The sequence below is a fragment of the Rattus norvegicus genome, chromosome 1 (assembly GCF_036323735.1).
Source record: "Rattus norvegicus strain BN/NHsdMcwi chromosome 1, GRCr8, whole genome shotgun sequence".
NCBI lineage: Eukaryota > Metazoa > Chordata > Mammalia > Rodentia > Muridae > Rattus > Rattus norvegicus.
This window is the reverse complement of record NC_086019.1, coordinates 210,905,191-210,930,962: the sequence shown is the minus strand read 5'-3', so window position 1 is coordinate 210,930,962 and position 25,772 is coordinate 210,905,191. Positions and strand designations below refer to the sequence as shown.

At 51.7% G+C, this 25,772-nt stretch overlaps 3 protein-coding genes across 11 annotated transcripts in view; 2 read left to right on the top strand and 1 right to left on the bottom strand.

The window, feature by feature from the left end:
- Rad9a (RAD9 checkpoint clamp component A) overlaps nt 1-12,993 on the top strand; it is a 65,069-nt gene extending 52,076 nt beyond the window's left edge. Inside the window, exons 1-11 of one of the 7 annotated variants that reach the window (XM_063282153.1) lie at nt 5,751-5,922; nt 6,005-6,075; nt 6,511-6,639; nt 6,911-7,117; nt 7,231-7,298; nt 10,465-10,574; nt 10,658-10,767; nt 10,842-10,906; nt 10,993-11,130; nt 11,856-12,066; nt 12,153-12,993. In XM_063282153.1, coding sequence (XP_063138223.1) covers nt 5,889-5,922; nt 6,005-6,075; nt 6,511-6,639; nt 6,911-7,117; nt 7,231-7,298; nt 10,465-10,574; nt 10,658-10,767; nt 10,842-10,906; nt 10,993-11,130; nt 11,856-12,066; nt 12,153-12,248 — 1,239 coding nt within the window. In that variant the 5' untranslated portion in view covers nt 5,751-5,888 and the 3' untranslated portion in view covers nt 12,249-12,993. The other 6 variants (NM_001427594.1, XM_063282223.1, XM_063282180.1 and 3 more) reach the window with 6 other exon arrangements.
- Ppp1ca (protein phosphatase 1 catalytic subunit alpha) lies at nt 12,770-16,387 on the bottom strand. Its single transcript, NM_031527.1, has 7 exons — nt 16,265-16,387; nt 15,675-15,806; nt 15,312-15,542; nt 14,703-14,807; nt 13,528-13,751; nt 13,312-13,446; nt 12,770-13,211 (listed from the first exon to the last, which is right to left on the bottom strand). The coding sequence occupies exons 1-7, from the start codon at nt 16,317-16,319 to the stop codon at nt 13,101-13,103; spliced, it is 993 nt and encodes a 330-aa protein (NP_113715.1). The 5' UTR covers nt 16,320-16,387; the 3' UTR covers nt 12,770-13,100.
- Nucleotides 16,388-17,313: 926 nt separating this feature from the next.
- On the top strand, nt 17,314-24,342 carry Tbc1d10c (TBC1 domain family, member 10C). 3 transcript variants are annotated; one of them, XM_006230840.5, is made up of 10 exons: nt 17,314-17,571; nt 17,750-17,927; nt 18,643-18,742; nt 19,103-19,210; nt 19,297-19,403; nt 19,565-19,679; nt 20,294-20,359; nt 20,474-20,663; nt 23,239-23,393; nt 23,669-24,342. In XM_006230840.5, exons 2-10 carry the CDS (start codon nt 17,776-17,778, stop codon nt 24,014-24,016), a joined length of 1,341 nt encoding a protein of 446 aa, XP_006230902.1. In that variant the 5' UTR covers nt 17,314-17,571; nt 17,750-17,775; the 3' UTR covers nt 24,017-24,342. The 3 variants fall into 3 exon arrangements, with proteins under 3 accessions (XP_006230902.1, NP_001075449.1, XP_063124262.1); NM_001081980.1 differs by lacking the exon at nt 17,314-17,571 and adding an exon at nt 17,572-17,589; XM_063268192.1 differs by lacking the exon at nt 17,314-17,571 and having other exon boundaries at nt 17,584-17,927.
- Nucleotides 24,343-25,772: the final 1,430 nt, after the last annotated feature.

The window sequence follows — 25,772 nt, the reverse complement described above, 5'->3', positions numbered from 1 at the left end:
CCTGGCCGAACTGCTTTCCCTAGAGCTGATTGAGGTCCATGCCTCCCCAGCAGCGGCTGGTAAAATGTTGGGGACATTCAGGAGACAGGGGACTCAGGCCACACCCTGGTCCACAGAAATGCCAAAGTTGCCTTCTGGAATCCCTGTGTCCATAGTACTGTCTTTAACAGGACCCCAAGGGGTGGTCTTTAGGGAGGTCAGGTCGCCTCCCTGATGCCTGCCCAGGGGGCCCCCAAACAGCCTCTTTCCCTTTCTAACTCATGAATGGAGCTGTCATCCACGGATTTATCTAAACCTTTTGTGAAGCTATTTATATTTCCAACCGGGACCACATCTTGGGGTAATGAGTTCCATCGGTGTCCTCCCCTGCTGGGTGAAGCACGCTGCCTTTGATTTGTCCTAAACTTACCTCACTTGCACTCCAAGGGGGCCCTGTAACTCCAGCATGCCAGGTTTTGGTGAACAAGCTGAGCTTCCCCCTTTCCATCTCTCTGTGGGTTTGAAAAATTCCATTCCATCTTCCCTCTACCTCCAGCCCTGCAGACTGAAAAGACCTGATCTCTCATGTGTGCTTCGTGTCTGCGTGTCTGGTGTGTGGCCACATCTTTATCTCATGGGAGCCTCCAGCAGACTTTGACAGACATAAGCACTACCATTCTCCCAACTCTGGAGGCTAAGGACCAGTGAAAGTCCAGAATGGAAGGACCACATGGTGGCTCAAAGCAGCAGCAGCAGCAGCAGCAGCCCGCCTTCTTAGCTGCCCTCAAAGGCTGATTCTTCCTTTTGTCCCAGACACAGTCATAGAAGGTTCTCCAGCCTGTGGGCTCCATGCCTTTCTCTATACCTTTATACTGGGGAGACTTTCCTCCAGGATCCCTTCTTCCTGAACTAATCTGATGGTCTGCTCTGTTGCCCCTTCTGGTGCTTGGCTACAGTAAGGATGAACTACACAGATAAAGGAGGCAGGACACCATCATCATTGCAGCAGCAGATTGGAAGAGCTTTGCACACATGAACTAGATACATGTGCACAGTAGCTTCTCAAAGAAGTGACCCTGAGTACTTCCAGTCTATACATTAGAAAATTCAGACTTTAAGAACACCAGTCTATGGGGCTGGAGAGATGGTTAAGGGCACTGACTGCTCTTCCAGAGGTACTGAGTTCAATTCTCAGCAACCACACAGTGGCTCACAACCATCTGTAATGAGATCTGATGTCCTCTTCTGGTGTGTCTGAAGACAATGACAGGGTACTCACATACAAACAATAAATAAATCTTAAAAAAAAAAAGAGCGGGTTGGGGATTTAGCTCAGTGGTAGAGCGCTTGCCTAGCAAGCACAAGGCCCTGGGTTCGGTCCCCAGCTCCGAAAAAAAAAAAAAAAAAAAAAGAGAGCATCAGCCTAATGCCCATTTTCACACAACTCATGACAGAGCCAGGATTCAGACCCAGGCAGACCTGGCACCTAGACCTCACTGTGTGTCAGCAAACAACGTCAGTTCAAATCCTGCCAAGGTTTTGAATATGTACTCTTCAGGTATTCAGCATAGATGCATGAAACTAATGCGATGTGCCAGACATTGTTATGAGTGATGGGACAGATGCCAGGGAACAAGAAACCTGGGCAGGGCTTGGCAGCGGGGGCTGGTAGCACCTGGTGTGCTAAACATGCATCACAGGCAGTCCAAATGGTGTTGTCCCTTCCCAGTGCCCCAACAGCTCAGAGCTGTCATGTCTACATGGTTATCCCAGAATACGCACACAAATGCCATATCTACAGCCTAAATCAAGACAAACCCAAGTGAACCCCGACTCCACAAACCCTTCTGCATTTCCGTTCTTTACTTGTGTCATCTATAAGTAAGACTGCATAGGACACACCACAAAGTGACAAAGCCCTCCTGATAAGCCTTTGTGACAGCATATTCCCAGAGTCACAGATTCCTGACTTTCTCCAAGGTGCAGCTTCACACTGACTGGTGAGCCCTTGTTCTTTGTCAGCTGTCTCCAGTCACAGTCCCTGTGGGACCCTCCCACCCCAGCCACAGAGCTTTGACCCTCACTTTGCAGGACCCTCCCTCAGGTCTTCAGGTAAATGCCTAACCTGGACATGCTGTTCTAGAGGAGGCTCTCTTCCCCCAGCATTCCTCTCCTCTCCCAGCATCCTTCTGTCCTTCTCCCTTGTAGCACCTACACACTGTACTTGGAGATTAGGGGGCTTTATCTTGTCTTTGTCCCAAACTTGGAAAATTGCACCCACTGTGCAATTTCCTGTGATTCAGCCCTAACCAGCTGGGGAGAAGTGGCACTTGAGAGGAAGGGATCCCTGACAGAGAAAGATTCTGAGGATTTGAAGTGGCAACCAGTCTTCATCGCCATCCCAGATACACTTGCATTTACATAGATGAACGTCTGTGGGAAGCTGCCTCCAACATGGGGTGAGGTGAACACCGTAAGTGGGGTCTGAATCCTGAGGGGTCATCTCACCATCTCTTCCAGCTGCATGTGAGGGAGAAATGGAGATGCAGAGGGGCCTGACTTGTCCCAGGCCGTCTACACGGGGAGCTGGAGTCACACTTTGCTCTGCTTTCAGGATGGACCCAAGTCCACCTCTCACCCAACATAGCATCCATGGGTTCCAGCTCTTTCTCTCTTACTGTGCTTCTCGGGCACGACTGGGTCTGCAACTGCAAGACAGAATGGTGGACTGAAAAGCTCCCTACTAGACTTACAGTCCAGGAATAGGATGGGGAAACAACCTAGGAGAGTTTTTCCCCCAGGATTACACCACAGAGGAGCCCCTCAGGATCTAAGTGTCAGGTTGGAGGGGGCCAGGGTGAGCATCCTGTTCCCTGTCCTTCCCCATTCCGTGTACTACAGACGGTTCTGGCATTGAGCAAGGAAGCAGGAGGGTGACCACTCCAGAGTATCCCCTTTTCCTAGTATGTACGACCTCGGACCTCAGGTGGAGCGTCTTACACCCAGCACGTCAGGGACAGAGACAGGCTAATCCAACAGCCTCTCTTTGATTCCAGGGAGCCTTGCCTTCTGTCTCCTGTTGAGACTGGCTGCTCAGGCAGGAGGCAGGGGAGGAAGTAGGGGGTGTTTGAATGTCTCACCCAGTCCTGGATAGGATGGGAGGATATCTTTAGAGGAAGAAACAAGCAGCACAAGGAATGACCCAGGGCTAGGGATTGACCCAGCGCATGTGTTTGCTTGCTTGTTTCTGAGACAGTGTTTCTCTGTGTAGCTCTGGCTGCCCAGGAACTCACTGTACAGCCCTCTGCCTCTGCTGGAATTAAATGAATGCCCATCAGGTGTAGTTTAACTCAGGGCTTTTGAATGTCAGGCAAGTGCTGTACTTAGAGCTACATTCTAGCCCTTTATTTTTTCTTTCATCTATTGTTAGTGTGTTTGAGATTGCCAGCACTTGGGGAAGTCAGAGGACAGCTTTCAGGAGTCTTCCTCTGCCGTGGATGATGGCTGTAGAGCTCACGTCCTCCGGATTGCAAGCATCTCATGCCCCACCCCCACCAGCCCTGGCTCACCTTGAACTTTCTCTAATCTCAACAGGCCTTGAATTGTCCTTTTTTTCTTAGAATTGTTTATTATTTTATGTCTATGAGTACACTGTAGCTGTCTTCAGACACACCAGAAGAGGGCATCGGATTCCATTACAGATGGTTGTGAACCATCATGTGGTTGCTGGGATTTGAACTCAGGACCTCTGGAAGAGCAGTCAGTGCTCTTAATCTCTGAGCCAAATTCAAATCCCTTGAATTTTATTTTTTTTAACCCTCCTCCTCTTGAATTTTCAGTCTTTCTACCTCAGCCTCCCAAGACCCTGAGATTACAAACCTATGCGACCATGCCTATAGTTACATTTTGGGAGGCTAAGTATGGGAAGAGTAGAATTATCAGGAATGGGGGCACTGTGGGCACAGGGTGGAGGGTGGCTTGAAGCAGTCAGGCTTAACTGTGCCACATATTCAACTTCGTTCTTTTCTTTTCAAGATGTACTTATTGTATGTGCTCTATCTGTACACCTGCATGCCAGAAGAGGGCATCAGATCACCATGTGGTTGCTGGGAACTGAACTCAGGTCCCCTGGAAGAGCAGCTGAGCCATCTCTTTAGGCCCTCCTTTTTTTCTTTTTCTTTCTTTCTTTCTTTTTTTTTCTTTTTTTTTTTTTTTTTCCGAGACAGGGTCTTGCTATGTGGCCCAGGCTGGCATCTCAAATTCTCAAAGTCCTTAGTGGTAGGATTATAGGCATGAGCCACCATACCTGGCTTAACACCTATTTATTGATCCTAAGCTGTGTGTGACGCACACAAGACAGAGCAACAGACAAAACTGATGCAGTTCCAGCCCACGTGTAGTAGCCACAACAGCAGGGAGCACAAGTATTAAACACAGGAAAACTGATAGGCACCATGGAGTGTTCTGTGCCGAGGGAATCTTTGCTGTTGAGCCTAGGAAGAGAAGCCAGCATGGGAAAAGCAGGCCACAGCCTTGGAAGCAGCCAGAGTGACAGCCAAGGGCCTGACAGGACTTTGGAGATAGGTGATCAGAGGTAGGATACAGTGAAGACATGTGGGACCTGGATCCTGAAAGTTCCAGATTAAGAGACCAGACTTTGGAGAGTTAAGCTGGTGGAGGCAGATCGCTGAGGACAGTGGAGACAAGGAGGGCCACTTTGCCGTCTGTTTGGTAACAAAGTAATCAGAATCCACTGAAGAACTGATCAGATGAGGAGGAGAGGATGCTAACAGCTAACTCCAGTCTAACAGTGAACTGGACGCCTCTATGTTGCTCACACTGGTTGCCTTGGATGTGGAATGGGAAAGCAGTCTCCTCCCCGGAGGCTTTAAGAAAGGAGAAGCTAGAGAGGGAGAGGAGCCTAAAAAAGAGGAGTTAGATAACTAATACAGACTTCCCGTTAACCCACAGGACACAGCAGGGAAATGCAAGTGTTGCTCTAGGCTGTTCTTTTCACACTTGAAGTAACTAAAACCCAGAGAAAGTTGAATGCATCCCAGCTGATAGCCCTCATCCTTGACACTGTCTGGGTAATTGGTAACGTGTACACAAACTACGTGTAGTGCTTAAGCCTTTCCACGACTTCCCAGTTCATCCCTTCAGCCCTGACGGGCTCAAGGCTCGGGACACTCCACCCAGCCATATGGTCCTACCCCATTGTGCCTCTGCTTCTGACAGACCCATCCTTCTACCCTTTTCTGTCCCAGAACCTTCTGATCTTTCCGTGTATTTATGAAGGTCAGTGAAGGATCCTGAAATCAGAATGAACAGCCTCTTTTCATGGTTCTTGAAGCAAGTTACGTTAATTTTTTTTTTTTTTTTTTTTTTTGAGGGGAGCTGGTGGTTGCTGCCACAACAGAATCATCCCTGGCCCTGATTGAGCGCGAACTTTCCTTGACCCTGTAACCCCACACACTAAAGTTAGTGACTCCAGAGGGTCTACTCTTCCCATGTTCGGACTCTGGTCCAGAACTCGATCCTTGGTGCAGGCACCTTGCTCCTCGGAACTGCATCTAATGTGGGAGCCCGGTGGAGCAGCAGAACTCTGCAGGGTGGGAAAGCCAGACCCGATGAAGGACGCAGGAGCGCTCCCTCCGTAGTCACGTGACCCAGGCCACACCCAAGGAAACGACTGAATCACGTGGCGCCGAGCTTAGGAACGTTTTTCTCACGTGACGGAGGAACCCCGGGTGGACCAATAAGGAAGCGGAGGCCAGGCTGGCGGCGGGGAGGGGACGGTGCGCGGGAAGAGAACTTTAGGCATTCCTAGTAGCTGCTGGGACTCGTTGTGGGTTGTATCCCGTCCCGGTCTGGTTGTAAAACAAGCTCGGCCTCAGTGTTTATGTACCATGAAGTGCCTGATCACTGGGGGCAACGTGAAGGGTAAGTTTAGACCTGCTTTGCAGCAGACCATGTGAGCAAGCCCCTGGAGTCCCCCTAACCACTTTCTGCTCTCCTTCCGTAGTGCTGGGAAAGGCTGTCCATTCGCTATCCCGAATCGGGGACGAGCTCTATCTGGAACCCTTGAAGGACGGGGTAAGAGACTGGGACGCAGGGATGGGGGCCGATTCAATGGCGAGTGGGGAGCCTAGGCTTGGCGTTCACTCGGCCTTACAGGGTGATGGTGGACAGGTATTTCGGCTCAGTTTATTTCCTCTTGAGTTGTTGGGACATCAGCTTGGGCCCTGTCTTCTGAGGCTGCATGTGTATACAGAGGGCACTTAACTCTTCCTAGAGCGCCTTGTGGCAGGCAAGGTGGGGCTAAAGTAACTTAAGGGAAAAACAAGCATGGCAGACCCTGAGCCGCGGAAGACTGGGAGATCTACATGCAAGAAGGTCTTGCCACACAGAAAGGGAAGGGGAGTTTCATTAGGAAGCGATGGAAGAGAACTGCCGCTGGATGAAATGCAGGGCATTTAGTGAGCCTGACGTGGCCCCTGACTATTATCTTCCCTGCTTTTTGTGCCTCAGCTCTCCCTACGGACTGTGAACTCTTCCCGTTCTGCCTATGCCTGCTTCCTCTTTGCCCCCCTCTTCTTCCAGCAATACCAGGAAGCTTCCCCTGGTCAGGATCTGCTGCGCTGTAAGATCCTGATGAAGGTAAGGACCACCTGAAGCATCCACAGCTGTGCCTGTGTCAGGTACTCAGTAAATGATGACTAGGGAGTTAGTCTCATATGGGAGCTAGTCCATGCAAAATGCAGTGAGGTCGAGATGTTTAGACTCTAGAGGGTTATAAGAGCACTGGAGAGGGTGGTGACATTCAGGTTGGTCAAGAAAAGTTTAGCAGCCCTTCCCAGCAAAGAGAACAGCATGGACAAGCCTGGTAATGTGCAGACATCCTGCATGCAGTGGGAGCCCCCTTTCACAGCTTTGTTGGGCCAGTGATGGACCAGGGCCTACATGGGATGTAGAGCTGGTCCATGGAAGCAGAGTGCCAGGCCGATGTCCTACCCTGCCCAGTCCTTCCTGTCCGTCTTCCGCTCTCTGGCAACGGTGGAGAAGACTGTGGAGAAGTGCTGCATCTCCCTCAGTGGCAGCAACAGCCACCTGGTGGTCCAGCTTCACTGCAAATATGGTGAGCAGGCAGCTGGCCAGCTAAGAGTGGGGGAGTGGAGTGAAGGCTGTCAAGCCCACTGAGACCATTTCCCCTATCCAGGGGTCAAGAAGACACACAACCTCTCCTTCCAGGACTGTGAATCCCTGCAGGCTGTCTTCGACCCAGCCTCATGCCCCCACTTACTCCGCACCCCAGCACGGTGAGCATGCCTGCTTCGGACTTCACCTGAGTCTCTCCCACCTTTGGGGCCTTAAGTGTTATTCTAGGATATCTCACTCTCAGAATGAGATGAGGATGGCGAGTGGGGAACCTAGGCTTGGCGTTCACTCGGCCTTACAGGGTGATGGTGGACAGGTATTTCGGCTCAGTTTATTTCCTCTTGAGTTGTTGGGACATCAGCTTGGGCCCTGTCTTCTGAGGCTGCATGTGTATACAGAGGGCACTTAACTCTTCCTAGAGCGCCTTGTGGCAGCAAGGTGGGGCTTCCCACCTCTGGATGGAGGTGGGAAGGTCAGAAGTTTCAAGGCCAGTGAGTTTCTAGGCTAGCCTAGGTATTATGAGACAGTCTCAAAAAAGGGTGCATATGCTGGGGAGATAACTCAGTAAATGTGTGATGTACAAGCATGGGTGCCTGTTCCGAGTCCTCGCTTAGATAAGAATGTGTAATGTCAGTTGGCCGGCGGTGCACGCCTTTAATCCCAGCACTTAGCAAGGCAGTGGTTTTCTGTGAGGACAGCCTGGTCTACAAAGCAAGTTGCAGGCAGGCAGGCAGGCAAGCAGGGCTACAGAGAGAAACCCTGTCTTTAAAAAAAGGAACCAAACCAAACACCAAGATGGGCAGCACCTGAGAAGCAGCAGCACTGAGCATGTCTTCTGCCCTCTGCCCATGCACGTTCACACAACACAAAAGCACCTTTGCCTCTAAGGCGGAAACTCGGGGTTTCTGTGTCAAGGCCACACATCGCTTACCTTGCTCTTCAAGAACAGAAGCTGCTGTCTCTCGCCATTCCCACTGACTGTGGGTCCTGCCTTGTGTATCCCAGAGGCCTGCTCTGCTTGTCTAGAGAGAACCTATGACCTGCCTGCAGATCTCTTTTTTTTTTTTTAAACATTTATTATGTATACATCACACAGCTTTCTGCCTGCATGTATGCCTGCAGGCCAGAAGAGGGCACCAGACCTGATTGTAGATGGTTGTGAGCCACCATGTGGTTGCTGGGAATTGATCTCAGGACCTCCGGAAGAGCAGACAGTGCTCTTAACCTCTGAGCCATCTCTCCAGCCCCCTGCAGATCTCTTGTATGACCTGAATAACCCTGACAGCCTGTCCTTGACCCTGTGTCACAGTTTCAAAGCCCTCTGACCTCTCACTCTTCTGGTAGTGTCCCTCTTTTTTTTTTTTTTTTAAGATTTATTTATTTAATGTATGAGTATACTGTCCCTATCTTCAGACACATTAGAAGAGGGCATCAGATCCCATTACAGATGGTTGTGAGCCACCTTGTGGTTGCTGGGAATTGAACTCACAACTTCTGGAAGAGCAGTTGGGTGTTCTTAACCACTGAGCTATCTCTCCAGCCGGGTAGTGTTATATTCCTCTTATAGTGGCTTCTTCCTAACTGCCAGGGCTCTAGACTCTGGGCCAAAGGAAGGACCTGGGCAAAGAAGCTGGAGTCTAGGAGGGCTGCTGCACAGCCCGACAGCCCACGTCAAGACAAGGCATGGCAAGGAGAGTGTTCCAGCTGACATTAAGGTGGTCACTGAAGCCCAGAATGCAGTGGGTTCTCCCAGCATCCCCTGCCTGTGCTGGACACTGCATGCAAGTAGCCCAAGGTCCCACTCATTTCTCAGACTGAAGTCCCTTCAGGTCCCAGTGTCATCTTCCCCAGGGTCTGTTAATAGTGATAAGAGTTCCTTTTTGGAGGGGCTATTTCCCCCCTAAATACTGGCAACAGAACCCAGGACCTTGTGTTTGCTGGGTACTCTGTACCACTGAGCTAAATTAAATTCCCAGCCCTAACTGCTTCTCTTCCTCATATAGTTTCAATATAGAAGTCAGGATGGTGGCTCAGCAGTTAAGCCTGTTTCTTTTTAGCCTGACTGGTTGAGTTGTCAGGTTTTAAATCCCCAGAATCTACATGGTGGAAGAATGGACTCCCATGGGTTTTCTAGTCTCCACATGTGCACCAGAGCGTCGGAGCTGTTCTTCTCTCCACAGCACACACAGTCACAAAATAAGTTTTAAAAATTCAAATATAGGGGTTGGGGATTTAGCTCAGTGGTAGAGCGCTTGCCTAGGAAGCGCAAGGCCCTGGGTTCGGTCCCCAGCTCCGAAAAAAAGAACCAAAAAAAAAAAAAAATTCAAATATAGATGCCAGATACCCCACCTCCATCTCATGCTAGGGACAGAACCCAAAGACTATAGTCTTGAGGCAAATCTAGGAGTTACTTTTCTATAAACGTTCAGCATTATAAATCCTTAGAAGATGGGGGCAAGGCCTGGGTTGGTGTTCAACACCTTTAATCCCTGATATTGGGAAGAAGAGGTAGGTAGATCTCTGTGAGTTCAAGACCAGCTCAAGCTATATAGTAAGACCTATCGCTGTTCCACTTCTGGGTATGGGTGCAGGGTGTTGTTGAGCCCCTGGGTTGATATGTTGAGCCCCTGGGTTGGGTATGATAGTGCACACCTGTAATCCCAGCTCTCTCTCTCTCTTTTTTTTTCCCGGAGCTGGGGACTGAACCCAGGGCCTTGCGCTTGCTAGGCAAATGCTCTACCACTGAGCTAAATCCCCAACCCCATCCCAGCTCTTTTTAAGAGGTAGAGTTGGGCTGGAGAGATGGCTCAGGAGTTAAGAGCACTGACTGCTCTTCCAGAGGTCCTGAGTTCAAATCTCAGCAACTGCATGGTGGCTCACAATCATCTATAATGAGATCTGATGCCCTCTTCTGGTGTGTCTGAAGACAGCTACAGTATATCCATATAAATAAAAGAAATCTTAAAAAGTGGGGGGGGTAGAGTCAAAAGGCCAGAAGGATTGCTAAGTTTGAGGTCAGCCAGGGCTAAATGTAAAGAACCTGTTTTAAAACAACCCCCACCCATCCCCAAAAAAGTAGCTGGGACTAACAGCAATGTTGTCCTGTACCCAGCTTTGCTTTCCCCCACTTCCGAGCTCTCGTTCCTGGGTCCCTGAGCAAAAGGCTCTTTGCTCCCACAGCAACCTGCCTTGCCTGCCCCTCTGCTGTGTCTAGGCTTTGGTTTTACTTAGTCTGCGCTTCCACTGCCTTAAGAGCTTCTCACCAGGCAAGTAACATAAGAGTGGGCAAAGCATCTCGTGCACATCCGATGTTTGTCCTTGTCACAGGGTTCTGGCAGAGGCGGTTCTGTCCTTTCCCCTTGCGTTGACTGAGGTGACCCTGGGCATTGGCCGTGGCCGACGCGTCATCCTGCGCAGCTACCAGGAAGAGGAGGCAGGTGAGGGAGTTAGACCTGTCCCAGGAGGGCACAAGAGCTAGGAGTGACTCAAGGATGTTAACTCCTCTGTGCCTGCCACATAGATAGCACCAGCAAGGCCATGGTGACTGAGACGAGCATTGGGGAGGAGGACTTCCAGCAGCTGCATGCCCCAGAAGGGAGAGCTGTCACCTTCTGTCTCAAGGAATTTCGGGTGAGTTTACTATGGCTGTCACCTGGTCTTTTCAGCCAAACACAGGCTCTTACTACCTGCTTCTTCCTTCCCAGGGGCTCCTGAGCTTTGCAGAGTCTGCAAATTTGCCTCTTACTATCCACTTTGATGTTCCAGGCAGGTAATTCCAGGCTTTTAGGCTGGGTAGGAAGTAGGGCTCTAGGATGCCCAGAGCAGGATAACCCAGTTAGCCTTTCTGTCACTCAGGCCAGTCATCTTTACCGTTGAGGACTCTTTGCTAGATGCCCACTTTGTCTTGGCCACACTTTTAGAGCAAGACTCATGTTCCCAGGACCTGTGTTCCCCAAAGCCCCATCAGCCAGTGCCTCAGAAGCAGCCACACAGGTAAGGGTGCTAACTACCTCACTTTCCCTCCATTTCTGCACACTAAGGTTGAGCCTGCTACTTCTCACTTCTGCACCTCCCCCATGCATACTTCCTGTCAGGCCCAGCCTCTACAGGGCTTCCAGCCTTAATGGTCAGCTGTACTGAGACCCCTCCCATCCATAGAGGCATCCCCAAGGTCCTGCTGGCTTCCTTCTCTGGCTGAGGCCTCCCCTCTGAGCCTCTTTCCAGACTAGGAAAGAAAGCTGCTGGGAGGCAGGGAGCCGCCTGGTGTAGAGAAGCAGGTGGCTGGAAGGGCAGGTGGGTTGGGAGGCTGGGCTCAGTAGAGTAGAAGCAGAGGAAGTTTGGTCTGGCTCTCAGCCCAGCATATCCCTGGGCTCCTGAGCTCTCCAGCTCCTATCCCTTGGGAAGGTGAGAGATTGGGCCCCACGTGGCCCTGTTCACAGGACTTGTTGCTTTCCTCCCCCAGCTGAGCTAAATTGGCCCCAGGATCCTCCCTCAGGCCCCTACCTGAACTCTGATCAAAGGGGTTCCAGTTCCACCCCCTCCAGGAAGCTCCCACTTAACCCCTGCATCCTATCCTCCCAGCCAAATCAGGAAGTAATAAAATTGAAAGCTCACCAGCAGTCTTGAGGCCTCAAGCCCTCCTCTGAGCCCTCCAAAGTGGGGCCTGCCTCTGTATCCCTTTTTTCTCTGTACCTTCTTGATATTATCTCTGCCTACAGCACACCCCACTCAGATGACTTTACCAATGATGACATCGACTGTTACATGATTGCCATGGAAACCACCGTGGGCAACGAGAGCTCCCGGGCACAGCCTTCCACTTCCCTCCCACCTGTTCCCCAGGCCTCCCATGACCTTGCCCCTCCCTCAGAGGAGGAAGAGGAGGAAGCTGAGCCTAGTACAGTGCCTGGGACTCCCCCACCCAAGAAGGTAAAAGCTGAAGGTTGGGATAGGAACTGAGGGAAGGAAGGAAGCAGCTTCCAGAACTAACTAGGCTTTCTCTATTCTCTTTCCAGTTTCGTTCACTTTTCTTTGGCTCCATCCTGGCCCCTATACATTCCCCCCAGGGTCCCAACCCTGTGCTGGCTGAAGACAGTGATGGTGAAGGCTGAACTTGAGAAACTGAAGTCTGTGTCCAAAGGCTCACGGACCAGAAGCAGGCCCAGCCACAGGCAGAGTTGGGCATTAGTCTCTGGACATGAGAAAAGGACATGAGAAAAGGTCTATGCCTTGGGTAGGCCCCACTTGGCTGTCTGCTTCAGAGCTACCTAGGCAACCATGTTTGGTCTGTTTACTCAGCCTATACTCTGGTGCCCGGCTATCACCTGACAGATTCTTCACCTCTTACTTTGAGGCTCTACAGTATCTGGTCAGAGCCAGAAACTTAAGCTTCCTTAGGCTCACCTGCCTCTAAAAAAGATCAATGTTGAACACACGCTCTCTGCCAATCATGAACTCCCATCAGACCCTTCTGTGGTCCTAACACTTGGGCCTTGGCTTAGAATCCCAATTGCCTCTAGACCTGACTAGCCCTGGCTGGGCCCATGTCCAGCCACTGTCTGCCCTCCCCGGTGGCTTTGTACCAAAGGACTGCTGGCCCACTATCTGGGATGAGGGAGACAGAGGCCATGGCGAGAATCCAGCTTTGACCTTTATTCAAGAGACCAGATGGGTTGCCCCAGGATCTGGCTGCCAGCCATGCAAGGCTGGAGACCCACAATCTGGTCTGCCATTGCCCTGAGCTGCAGCCTTGGCCCCAGGATTCCACTTGCAGCCACCACAGGTGCTGGTGGGAGGGAGCCCTGGGGAATTAGATGCTGCTATTGATTCTTTAAAAAATAAAGGAAAGACACTTAACGCTGTGTTCCCCATGATGGGTGGGCCTGAGAGGCCAGTGTGACCCATGGCAGCATGATTTCTGTACAAATAATCCGTCATCTGGGGCAGAGGGCAGCACATGGAGGCTATTTCTTGGCTTTGGCAGAATTGCGGGGTGGAGTGATGGGACGGCCTCCGGGGTTCAGGCCACTGAACTGCCCATACTTCCCCTTATTCTTATCAGCGGGCTTGAGGATCTGAAAGAGAGAACCCTGATCAGGTCCTGGCACTGAGCCAGGCAGCCTCTTCCCCACACCCACCTGGGAGGAGCGCATAAGGATCTCTTCCCACACCCACCTGGAAGGAACACATGAGTGTCTCGTCCACACTCATCATGGCGCCAGCGTTGTCAAACTCGCCACAGTAGTTGGGAGCTGAGAAGAGTGTCACCAGCTGCCTCTTGGCAAAGAACTCATAGCCATCTTCTACAACCTGGGCAAGGACAGGAACCATTTGGTCTCTTAAGTTAAGCAGCTAGCCATCCCCACAGCCTGCCCCAGGCCACTAGCCCACCTGATGTGCTCTGCAGATGAGGTCCAAATCATGCTTGTGCAGGAACTTGGCTACAACCTCGGCCCCAAAGGTAAAGGAGACTCCACGGTCATTCTCGCCCCAGCCTTGAACATCCTTGTCAGGGTCAGACCACAGCAGATCACACAACAGGCCCTGGTCAGGCACGTCCGTGGGCCGCATAATACGTCTAATCTGCTCCATGGATTGCAAGTCTGGAGACAGGCCTGGGGTGGTAGAGTGAGAATAGTGTTCCTTACACCGAAAAGCAGGTACTATCCCATGCCCAGAAAGGTCTCAGGGGTCAGCTCCACTTTCCCCACCAACGCTGGGTTCATCTTTTGGGCTCCTTAAGTTTAGGGAAACAGAGTTCATTATATTCCTGCTGGCCCCATTTCTCTATGTGGCCTTGGCTGTCTGGGAACTCCCTTTGTTTTTTTTGTTTTTGTTTTTGTTTTTTTTTTTTTAGGAATATGTTTTTTCAGTTTTTTTTTTATTGGATATTTTATGTATTAACATTTTTTTTTCCCGGAGCTGGGGACCGAACCTAGGGCCTTGTGCTTGCTAGGCAAGCACTCTACCACTGAGCTAAATCCCCAACCCAGGGAACTCCCTTTGTATGCCACCGCCACCTGGCCATCCCTCAGCTTTTAGAAGTACAAAGAGTACGGGCTGGAGAGATGGCTCAGCGGTTAAGAGCACCCGACTGCTCTTCCAGAGGTCATGAGTTCAATTCCCAGCAACCACATGGTGGCTCACAACCATCTATAAAGAGATCTGGTGTATCTGAAGACAGCTACAGTGTACTCATATATAATAAATAAAATAAATATTTAAAAAAAAAAAAAAGAGTAGACCTCCGTGGGGGAAGGAGATGAATGAGTTGCCTATAGCATGCTAAATACCACAACAGGAAAGCGCAGTCGAACTGGGGTGTGTAGCCAGGTGAGGTGGTGCAGGCCTTTAGTCCCATCACTTGGAAGGCAGAGATAACCAGAACTCTTGTGAGTTCCAGAACACAGAAAAACCCTGTCTCAAAAACAAACTGGGCTGTGGGTGACCTGTAATAAGTGACAGCCAAATTCAAGGAGAGCTACTCCAGGAAACAGGAGAGTTCTGTTAACTTTCCAAGGCCCCTAAGGATATAGCCCAAGCACAGACCCCACAACCATCCTGACCTCCGTGGCAGCAGAAGATCTTCTCATCTACAATGGCTGCAATGGGCAGGCAGTTGAAGCAGTCGGTGAAAGTCTTCCACAGTTTGATGTTGTATCGTCTCTTGCCTGCACAGAAGAAAATGGCTCGTAGGGAAGACCACCCACCACACAAAACCCAGTCTATAGTTTTCTGTGCACTCCTCCAGGGTACTTTGTGGGTTACTCTGACAAAGTGCAAAGACTAGAAGGCAAAGAAAGCTTATTACAGTTTCCTTGCTCTGCCCTCATCTACCTTCCAGAATTCCAACACCTGGGTCCACAAGAACCTGAACTCCAGTCTGGCCTAACCTCAGTGTCTGGTTTATTCATAACATGCACCCTAAATGCTTAGTAAGGGATGCAATAGAGGGAAGTGTCATCGGGCAGGGCTGTGGAGGAAGCTTTAGCAAACGGGCAGCCCTGCATGTACATCCATTCACCAGGCCCTTCCTTGGTGCCATGGATAACAGACAGCTTGGTTGGGGCTTTGCAGGACCCATCATCAGGGTTCTCAGCACTAGAACAATTTAGGGGGCCCATGAAGTGCAGGAAATGTAGTTCTGGGCAACCAGCAACATTCAAAGCACTCACATTCATCATAGAAGCCATAGATGCGGTTGATGCTGGCACACTCATGGTTCCCACGTAGTAGAAAGAAATTCTCCGGGTATTTGATCTTATAGGCCAGCAACAAGCAGATGGTCTCCAAAGACTGCTTTCCCCGATCCACATAGTCCCCCAAGAAGAGGTAGTTGCTCTCTGGAGGGAAGCCACCATACTCGAACAGCCGTAGAAGGTCATAGTACTGGCCATGGATGTCACCTGGGAACCAGAGAAGACTAGGTAGGTCCAAGATGTAAACTTGAACCCAGGGCCAGCAACGGAAACACAGGTACTGGGGCAGGAGTAAGGGGCTATTTTGAGGAAGCTAAGGGGTTCTGAGCAAGGGCTTACCACAGATCTTGAGAGGCGCCTCAAGCTCCAGAAGAATAGGCTGGCTCAGGAAAATCTCCCGGGATTTGAGGCAAAGACCACGGATCTCGTTCTCTGTCAGCTGCACATTCTTTCCAGGCCGTGAGCCCTGCACTGGGTACGGAATAGGGTCTTGGGACCCTGACCTCGCAGACCGAATGTCATGCGCCCCTCCCCAACACCAGCAACTGTTGCAAGGGAGCCCCCGCTGAAACCTTTGCATCAGGCCTTCAAAGGCAAGATACGACCCCTTAGCCACCCGGAGGCCCTCCAGAGACACGCCTGTGCTCAGCAGCCTGTCAACCGAAGCTTCCTCGCCTCAGAACCCCTTCCCAGCTAGCTTCGCAGGAGTCTCACCCTGAGTCTCGGCCACTCAAGCGTCCCCGGCCTCGGAGCGCGCTCCAAAGCCTAGGCGCAGGGAGTAGGGAGGGCTGCCGTGGCCATAGAACCTCACGGCCTGTCCCCGCCCAAGCGACGCTAGCCCCCGAGAGCGGCGGGCCCGCCCGCGCTCTACTTCCGGACGGCGATGGGCCCAGGCTCGGCGCGCGCGCACCTTCCCTACCCCTACCCACCTTCCAGCAGGCGCCCGATGATGGAATCCAGGTTGAGCTTCTCGCTGTCGGACATGGCGGCGCCGCCGCTCCGGCCCACCAGCTCCGGGCCCTCTCCTGCCTCCCGCCCTCTTGCAGCCTCCTTCCGGCCTGGCTCTCCTTCCGCCCTCCCCAGCCCGCCCTCGGCCCGCCGCCCCGCCTCTTCGGCCGGCCGCCCCGCCCTGCCGCGTCCGTAGTTCCCTGCTCTCTAGCGCCTCCCCTGGACCGGAAGCACTGCAGCCGGGGAGGGCCTCGGGCGGCCGGGCGAGGCCTGGCAGGGGTGGAGGGCGGGGTTTGTAGGGCGGAGTTGGGTCGGCTCCACCCAGGAGGAATCGCCCTGCTGCGTTCTGATGAGTTAGAACCGGAAGTACTGTAGAAATTGTTTTTCTCTTTCCAAGTCTCTTCCCACCCCAGCCCTGCGTGGGATTGTGGTGTGAGCATGTTAATCGCTGACTTCTCAAACACTGTAAAGTAATTCCTCGAAGTGCAGAAAAAGGAACTAAGGCTCAATGACACTGAGAGTGAGCTCCAAACCTCCAGAGCCTCACATTCACCTCGGTCTTTATGGCCAGACCCATGAACACCTGCTACTGAACTCGAAGCAATGTTTTGGTCCAGGTTGCCTTGGTGCCTGCTACGTCAGGTTTTTTTTTTCGTTAAGTGATGTAATACTATTTTATCTCCTTCCTGTTGTAAGTCCTTTGTAGAATGCTTGGACTTGTCTAGCATGTGCAAGGCCTGAGGTTTTATCTCCGGCTCTGGAAGGAAAGTAAAGAAAGAAAAGGGGGGAAAGGTATTATTTTTAAACAGTAACACATTAAAGAACCCAATGTATCATAAACCTGTAATTCCAGTGCCTGAAATTCCAGCACTCAGGAGTCTGGACACAGGAGGATCAGAAGTTCAGGGTCATGCTCAACTACATAGTGAGTTCATCTCCTGCCTGGGCTACGTGAGACCCTTGTTCCCAGACTGTACCCTTTCACTCTCAAAAAAGAAAACCCAGGACAGTGGGTTGGAGTGGTGGGACGACATTAAAGCATAATTATTACTGGAACCATGAGTTGGTTTTACACGCAAGTAACCTCAAAACCGATAGTGGCCTGTCATCTTCAACTTGGGCAAGTCGGGGACTCTTCACACCTCCCATCCGTGATGGGAGGAGTCCGTGGCTCAGGCACTAAGGCAAGCAGGAAGAACCTCATAGAGGAAGGGGGGAGTCCCCCCACCAGGGAGGGGCCCCCAATAGGCTGCTGAAGCTGAGACTGAGGAGGAAGTGAGAGGAGGAGGTGAGGTGCAGCAAGGAGGTGAGCTGGGCTAGGGGCCAGGCCTGGGGTGGGTCTCTACACAGAGACTTGGTCTTTGTGGTACCTCAGGGACTACCTGACTCCCCCGTGACTGAGGACTGGTTCCTGGAACCCCAGCCTCAGTCTGGCTGTTCACACTGGCTCTCTATATGTCTTGCAGCCTGTGACACTGGGGTCTAGGGCAGAATGGCCCAGGCCCTGGGAGAGGACTTGTTGCTACCGTCAGAACTACAGGATGATTCTAGCTCTCTAGGGTCCGACTCAGAGATCAGTGGGTCCAGCCCATATCGTCAGGCTGACCGATATGGCTTCATTGGGGGCAACTCAGCTGAGCTGGGGTAAGTGAGGCATGGGTAGGGGAGATGGTAGGGGACAGAGGCTGAGGACTGAGTTCTGGAATCAGGCCTGGCCTCTAGGGTCTTGCTGTAGACACCAGCCCAGAACTCAGCTGTGACATTCCAGTGTCACTCCTCAGGTTCCATGTGGGATTAAGGTAAGAAGGGTGGTGGAGGGAAGGTCTTTTACATCTCTATTATCCCCCGAGGGTCTGCACTTTCTCTTCAAACTGAACATCTTTTCCCTTTTCATCTCTGGCCCAAGAACTCCAGATGGGAATTCGGATGTCTTTCATTCTCTTCTCCAGGTTTACCTAATACAGTTAATCAGATTCAGACAGAAACTTGACACATCACATAGCAGATCAGAAACAGAAGCAGATTCAAACTCAGGGCTTCTGCCTTCCAGTGCAGGGCACTGTCCTGCCCACCCAGCTTCCCTGTGACCCATCTCTGTCTCTGTTTTAGAGGACAGCCAAACAGACCTTCTCTAAATACGCGTCTCCTCATCCCGTTGGCCTTGCCAGCTTCCATCCCTACTGAGGCCCAAATCCCTTCCTTTACCTGTACAGCCATTGGCAGCTTCTGGGCCACAGATCATTTCCCAGGACTCTTCAGAGAGCCCCAGACCAGGAGCTGGGGTTTCTCTGATAGACTGGAATGGGAAGGTATATGTTCCAAGGAATACTTTGGTACTGTGTCTGCTCTGTACCTCCAGGCTTGGTCAACCCCCTGCAGACCTTATTCGCCAGCGGGAGATGAAATGGGTAGAAATGACCTTACACTGGGAGAAGACCATGTCTCGACGATATAAGAAGGTAAGGAAAGAGAGGTCTATGTACACTGGTTCCCAAAGCTCTTATCCCCCTGCTTCTGCTGCCCAAGTGGACTCTTGACCAATGAAAAGCTGTCCTTAGAGCTGACCAGTAGTGGTGTGTGCCTTTAATCCCAGCACTCAGAAGGCAGAGGGAGGCAGGTCTCTATGAGTTGGAAGCCAGCCTGGTCTACAGAGTGAGTTCCAGGACAACCAGTACTGTACTACACAAAGAAACCCTGTTTCAAAACAAAAACAAAAACAAAAAACAAAAGAAAAGGAAGGAAGGAAATTGTGCTTCTGTGCTTGGGACCTGCAAGAGAGCAAGACAAGTTAACCTGACACACCTTGACCCCACCCACAGGTAAAGATACAGTGCCGAAAGGGCATCCCCTCAGCCCTACGTGCCCGGTGTTGGCCCCTACTGTGTGGGGCCCATATGTGTCAGAAGAACAATCCTGGCACCTATCAGGTGAGAAAGTTGGCAGAATCTTTATTACTCCTTCTCAGAGCTCCCTGCCATCTGACCCCTCACATGTACCTTCCCACCACCCACAGGAGCTGGCAGTGGCCCCAGGGGACCCGCAGTGGATGGAGACCATTGGCAGGGACTTGCACCGGCAGTTCCCTCTGCACGAGATGTTTGTGTCACCCCAGGGACATGGGTACGAGGCAAGGGATACCCAGTGACACCAGGTCCTCGTGCTAGATCCATTAGTCATTCTTTTACATCCTTGGATGAGGGAGACCATAGCCTGGGCAGAGGCCACAGAGGGCAGGGCAGGGATGCCTGGGAGGCTAGCCTTAATGAGATCTTCTGGCACAGGCAGCAGGGGCTGCTGCAGGTTCTCAAGGCCTACACCCTGTACCGGCCAGAACAGGGATATTGCCAGGCTCAGGGACCTGTAGCTGCTGTGCTGCTCATGCATCTGCCCCCAGAGGTGAGTGACCTTGACCCTGCTCTGAGACACCCCAACCCCAACCCCAGGTACTCGGACCTCAGGAATCTGTGTTCCTTTACTTCAAGCCCTGTTCTTGCGACCAAAGCCTCATGTCTACCCATCTCACTAGCCCTTAAGTTTATTATCCCTGACTTCTGAACCTGGGACCTTTGATCCTGACCTTTACTCCAGTGATCTAGGAGTCTGAAAAAAATTTCACTTTAACATTCTGAATATTGATTCTGAGATCTGTACCATGCCAAGGCTTACCAGGAACATTCCCTCACATTGACTTTCCCTGTCTTATAATTTGTGGCACTGAGGATCTGGAGCACTGTGGCCTTGGCCGTGGGTTGGGGTGGGAGGCACCCAAATGACCTTAGGATTCTGGGATATAAGCTCTGAGAGTCTCCCAACTTTTGCTACAACCGTATGGCCCTCAAATATAGAACCCCAGGCCCTGTGAATTCCAACTCCTCCCCTCCTGGACACGGTGGGCTCTGAGCAGGGTGGAAGTGGCAGGAATCCAGGCCCCTGTGCATGTGTCCCACCCCTCCTTCCCCTCTATGGACAATTCCTTCCTGAGTACTCACAGGCCTGTGCCCTGCCCTCAGGAAGCCTTCTGGTGCTTGGTGCAGATCTGTGAGGTCTACCTCCCTGGCTACTATGGGCCCCACATGGTAAGAGGCTGGGTAGGGAGGTAGGAGATGGAAGGAGATGGATGTGAAGCTGGGGCTTTGGGAGTGGAGGTTTGCAGCACGGGCTCGCCAGACTGATAAGGAGCCCGGCTGTAGGAAGCAGTGCAGCTGGATGCCGAAGTGTTCATGGCTCTACTGCGGCGATTGCTCCCACGTGTGTACAAGCACCTGCAGCAGGTAGGCGTTGGCCCCCTGCTCTACCTGCCTGAGTGGTTCCTGTGCCTCTTCACTCGATCGCTGCCCTTCCCCATCGTGCTTCGCATCTGGGATGCCTTCCTCAGTGAGGGTGAGTTAGGGATGGGGGCGGAGGGGATAGCTCACGGTTCTGAATTTGTGGTGCTTGTTGTCCCTACTCTCAGCCCTTTTGGAGCCTTCTGTGAGGTGGACCTGAGTATGTCTGTGGAGAAAACAGAAGGTCTCACAGACACAATCCCAGAGTGATGAATGAGGGCCTCTACTTTGTCACAAACACCACTGTGGGAGGCTGAGAACATGGATAGGAAAGTCTCTGATGAGGTTGGAGTCAGTGTGAGGGAACTGGGTTGGTCAAAGCACCTGCTGTGGAACGTGAGTGGCTCAGGGCGTGCAAGGTTTAGTCATGGTCCACAGCCAGAGGAGCTTCTCTTTCTTGGGGCCTTGTAACCCATTGGCTCTTCCTAAGTAGCCCGGCGAAGCTGCCTCTGACAGCTAGCTTGTGAAACCTTCATTGGTGGGGGTAGGGCTAGGAGGTGACAGTACCTAAATTAAGAAGTTATTTATAGAATGTCATAAGTGCCACGAAGAAGATAAATCCAGGGATGTGACAGAGTGTCAGGAGAGCAGTGGGAGGTGGCTGCTGTTTTTAAAGACAGTTCTGGCTGCTCTATGGCGGAGGTAAACTAGAAGGCGAGCAGGTGGAGGTTAGAGGCCAGAAGACCACCAAGCAGGAAGACCAGGCCACTCAGGTGACTACTGGGAGGAAGAACATGGAAAGGTAAAGACAGAAAAGGCGGTGCTGGGAGGGTTGGGGAGGGACTGAGAGTGGAAGGAACATCAGAATAGAGCCCAGGTGGACTCCGGATCTTTAGGGCTTTATGCTGCCGTATGCCTAGGGATTGTTCCTACAGTCAGGTTCCAGTTTGGGCTGGTACTGTACTAGCTTCGTTGGCAGAGTGCTCACAGTAAGCACACAATAAGCCCTGGGTCCAATCTCCAGCATTACATAAAATTGATCATGGAGGCACATGCCTGTAATCACAGCCCTTGGGAGACAGTAGCAAGAGAATCAGAAATTCACGATCCTCCTTGGCCACACAGTGAATTTGAGGCCAACCTCAACTACATGAGATTCTACTCCAAACAAACGAGAAAGTCATGTCACAGGTATCCAAAGCACATGTGTCACCTCCCCTCTAACCCCAGTCCTCAAGAGGCAGGGCTGATCATGGTGGTCCATCTGATCCCTGTCCCCTGTACCTGAGGACAAGCACCACACAGGCTCCCTTTAGTAACAATGATGACATTGTCGGTGGCGATTGGTACTTTATAAGTCACAGCTGTCACTAGCTCTCCCTGAAATGCTAACTGCTCTCATCGGTTCAGAGGATGCCAGAAAGGGATTGTGAGGTCCTAGGACTGGCAAGGGTTAGTGTGTGTGTGTGTCCGTGTGTCTGTACATGAGTGCTATTTTTGCTGTAAGAAGAAAAGTTCTGCACAGAACCGTTCTAGAATCAGAGGTGGCAGATTCAAGATGAAAAGTACTTAATATGCACCGACCCGAGTACTCCTCAAAGAAACAGGATGCTGAGGTCAGAGACGGCTTAGCAGTTAGCAGCCCCTGGCTCCTGACTGGCTGTCCTTCTCAGAAGTGTCAGCGTCCTGAGACCGGCTTGACTTCGTCAGTGTCCTGTGCCCTCAAACTGAGGGGGTGGCGGGGAAGGCTATATTCCTTCTGAGCATCATAATTCATACTTAAAATTCCAGTGCAAAGGCTGAGTCAGGAGGATTGCTGTGAGTTTAAGGCAAGGCTGGGTCACATAGTTCCAGGCCATTGTGGCCTGCAGAGTGAGCCACTATCTCAAGAAAACTAAAAGCCAGGTGTGTGAGGCGGTGAGGTGGGTGAGGGAGCCTGCCACCAAGCCTGATGACCTGAGCTTGATCTCCAGGTCTCACACGGTAGAGGAAAAGCATTGACTCCTACAAGAGGTTCTATGACCTTCGCGAGTGTAATGTGGCGGGCACACAGTACACGCACACTGAGTAAATAGCCAGGTGTGGTGGCACACATCTGTAATTCCAGTATTCAGGAGGCAGAGGCAGGAGAATTCTTGCAAGTTCAAGGCAAATCTTTGCTACATAATGAATTCCAAGGCAGCCTGAGCTACGCAACCTGTCTCAACCAAACGAAAAACACTGGACATGGACATAGCCTTAATCTGAGCATTTGGCAAGTAGAGGCTATCCACTGTGAATTGGAAGCCCATCCTGGCTTCATAGTAAGTTCCAGCCAGCCACATCTACAAAGTAAGACTGCCTCAAAAGAAAGGAAAGGAAAGGAAAGGAAAGGAAAGGAAAGGAAAGGAAAGGAAAGGAAGCAAGCCAGCCACTTGTGGCGCCACATGCCCGCTATCCAGCTTTCTAGAGGAAGAGACCTGAGGTGCAGCAGGTCAAATTATGCAGGCAGATGGAGGTCTGTTTACATGAGACCCAGTTTCAAAAAGTAAACAAATAAATTATAGTTTTTGGCATTTCTCCATGCCTGAGCGGGGTGGTGAGCTGCAGTGAGGTAGAAGGAGCCTGTCTGAGGGCTGATTCAGCTGAAGAACTGAGGGGGTGACGGGGCAGGCTAGTTTCCTGTGAACAAGCTTCTCCCCTCTCTACAGGTGCCAAGGTACTGTTCCGTGCAGGGCTGACACTGATGCGCCTAGCACTGGGCACTGTGGAACAGCGCACAGCATGCCCAGGGCTCCTGGAGACACTTGGGGCCTTACGAACCATTCCCCCTACCCAGCTGCAGGAAGAGGTCTTCATGTCCCAGGTGGGTATCTCTGCTAGCAGTCCTCCACGGCCTTGCCATGCTGCATAGCTCGAAAAACTAAGCCTGGGTGAGAGTAAGACACAGTTCCTGTGCTCTGAGCTGCAGAAAATGTGAGAACCCCAGGCCTCAACTGTCTTCCTTTAGGTCTCAGCAGAGCTGTGTCTCAGCCCTCAGCCACTTCCTGGGGTTGTGTACCGCCTGCCCCATGGGGACCTCAGCTTCCTGCTCCCTGACACCCCAGTCCAGGCAAAGTTAGCATCAACTGTTCCCCACAGGTACACAATGTAGCTCTGTCTGAGCGAGACCTGCAACGGGAAATCAGGATCCAGCTGGCCCAGCTGCCCAAGTCATCACCTGGGCCAGTCCCTCTGCCACAGGCCCGCCTTCCTGGGGCTCAAGCCATCTTTGAGTCCCAGCAGCTGGCTGGGATGCGAGGAGGCGCCAAACCTGAGATACCTCGAATTGTGGTGCAGCCTCCAGAGGAGCCCAATCCACCACGTCGCAAGCCGCAGACCCGTGGCAAGACTTTCCATGGGCTCCTGATAAGGGCCAGGGGACCCCCTATTGAGGGTCCCTCCAGGTCCCACAGAGGCTCTGCCTCTTTCCTGGACACCAGATTCTAAGTGTACCATGCACTTGGTGCCACCACATCTCAGTCATCTGAACAGTGACGCCAGCCCCAGCAATGAGGACTGCGCTTTACTGCTGGGCTGTATGACTCAGCAGGGACCACCTTGAGGACTGTGTCGGGCACAAAGATCAAGGAATAATACCGAGTGGAGCTTGTGGGGAGCTGTTTGGTGCCTGCCATTGCCAGCATCAAAGCCAGCACCAAAGGATTGTGGGAATAAAGCTTCTGGCTAAGGTATGGCACCTCATGGGCTTCTTGCAAGGAAATGCTCAAATAAAGCCTGACTGAGAGATACTGGATAAAGTTAGATCAAATATTCCTCCACTCTCCACCCTGGACTTATTGCTGTGTTCTCTCCTGCCTTTGTGCACGCTTTCTGTCCCAGTCCCACATGGGAAACACCAAGGCTGCCATTGGCTGCTGGGTAAGGTGTTTACAGGAAAGGGAGCTTGTAGTAAGCCAGCCTCTAGGGTACAGGTCAGACTTCTCTTCCTGCCAGAGGAAAGCTCCCCACAGACAGCTAGGCTCCAGAGGGGCATTCTAGCCTCCATTGCCTCTCCTAGGTGGCTCAGGGCTCCCTTGGGTGGGGGACTCTAAACCATGTTGTCCTCCCTAACCATGCTTCTGGTCCCATCTGTCAAAGAGAGCCAGAGTAGAACAAAGGCCTAGTGTGCTCAGGACAAAGGAGAAAGGTCCTGCTGGTCCTTGTTCTTCCCTAAGCCCTGATGTGTTCCTTTGGGACCGCCACCATAGAAACCCTCTCCCACACTCACTAATTGCCCCTGTGGGTGCGCAGGGTGCCTGGGACATGAGCTGTTGTCAAGACAACAGGGCTGGGTGTGGTGCTGGCTTGTCTCCAGAGAGTTGAGTCCTAGTTGCCCTGGCTCTCTGACTCCCTCGGAGGCTTCCCAGCACCTGAAGGTGGGAACAGGCAGGAGTTGGGAAGGAGAACTTGGAGGCTCTCTTCCCTGGAAAACCATGCGGTGGCTGTGATGGAGGCAACGGAAGTGAGATTGCGCAGAGAAAGGGGAAGAGAGAGATGTTGCACTCGAGGAGAAAGGGACAGTGTTGAGTCAGAGAGAAACCAGCAATTCCACTCCTGTCCCAAACAAGGGAAGGGGCAAATGTTAGGATGTTCTGAGACAATGGGTTAAGACCTGCTGTTCTTCATGGCTCACGAGTGTGTCTTTTTATTTTTTTAAATAAGATTTTCCCTGTGTAAGATTTGTATCCTTGGAGTTATGATTACACTACCCTGCTCAGGACAAGTCCCTGGTATCAGTTCCTACAGTGTTGGAGAAAGAGCCAGTGTGCAAAGGGGAAGCCACCTGCCAGCAAACACACTTAGCCATAATCGACGTCTCCTTGGTAGGAGAGTCCTATCAGCTGTGCTGGGACTTGGCATGGCCCCTATCCAGATCCCTATACTGGATCTGGAATGTTCTAGTCACAGGGCTACAGAAATGGATTCTGTAAGCAGAGTCAGGATACACGTCTGTAATCCAAGCATCCAGGAAGTAGGGGTAGAAGAATTAGGAGATTGTCAAAGCCAGCTTGGGCTACCTAGTGATACCCTCCTTCAACCCTCCTTCCCTGTCCCCTGCCCCCCCCCAAAAAAAAAGAAAAGAAAAAAAGGCAAGAAAAGTACACCGTCTATGCTTTTGTGGCACCCATCAAGTCTAGGCAGACCTGTCCCCTCACATGGAGCTTGCTTTGGAGGAAAAGCTTATAGGAGACCAGACTAGTAT

Coding starts and splice junctions, on each gene's coding strand:
- Tbc1d10c (XM_006230840.5), top strand. CDS start 17,776: ATGGCCCAGGCCCTGGGAGAGGACTTGTTGCTACCGTCAGAACTACAG. Junction 18,743..19,102: donor TGTCTCGACGATATAAGAAG/GTAAGGAAAGAG, acceptor CCCCACCCACAG/GTAAAGATACAGTGCCGAAA. Junction 20,664..23,238: donor GGATGCCTTCCTCAGTGAGG/GTGAGTTAGGGA, acceptor CCCTCTCTACAG/GTGCCAAGGTACTGTTCCGT.
- Ppp1ca (NM_031527.1), bottom strand. CDS start 16,319: ATGTCCGACAGCGAGAAGCTCAACCTGGATTCCATCATCGGGCGCCTG. Junction 14,808..15,311: donor CTATGGCTTCTATGATGAAT/GTGAGTGCTTTG, acceptor TCTTCTGTGCAG/GCAAGAGACGATACAACATC. Junction 13,447..13,527: donor TCATCTGCAGAGCACATCAG/GTGGGCTAGTGG, acceptor GTCCTTGCCCAG/GTTGTAGAAGATGGCTATGA.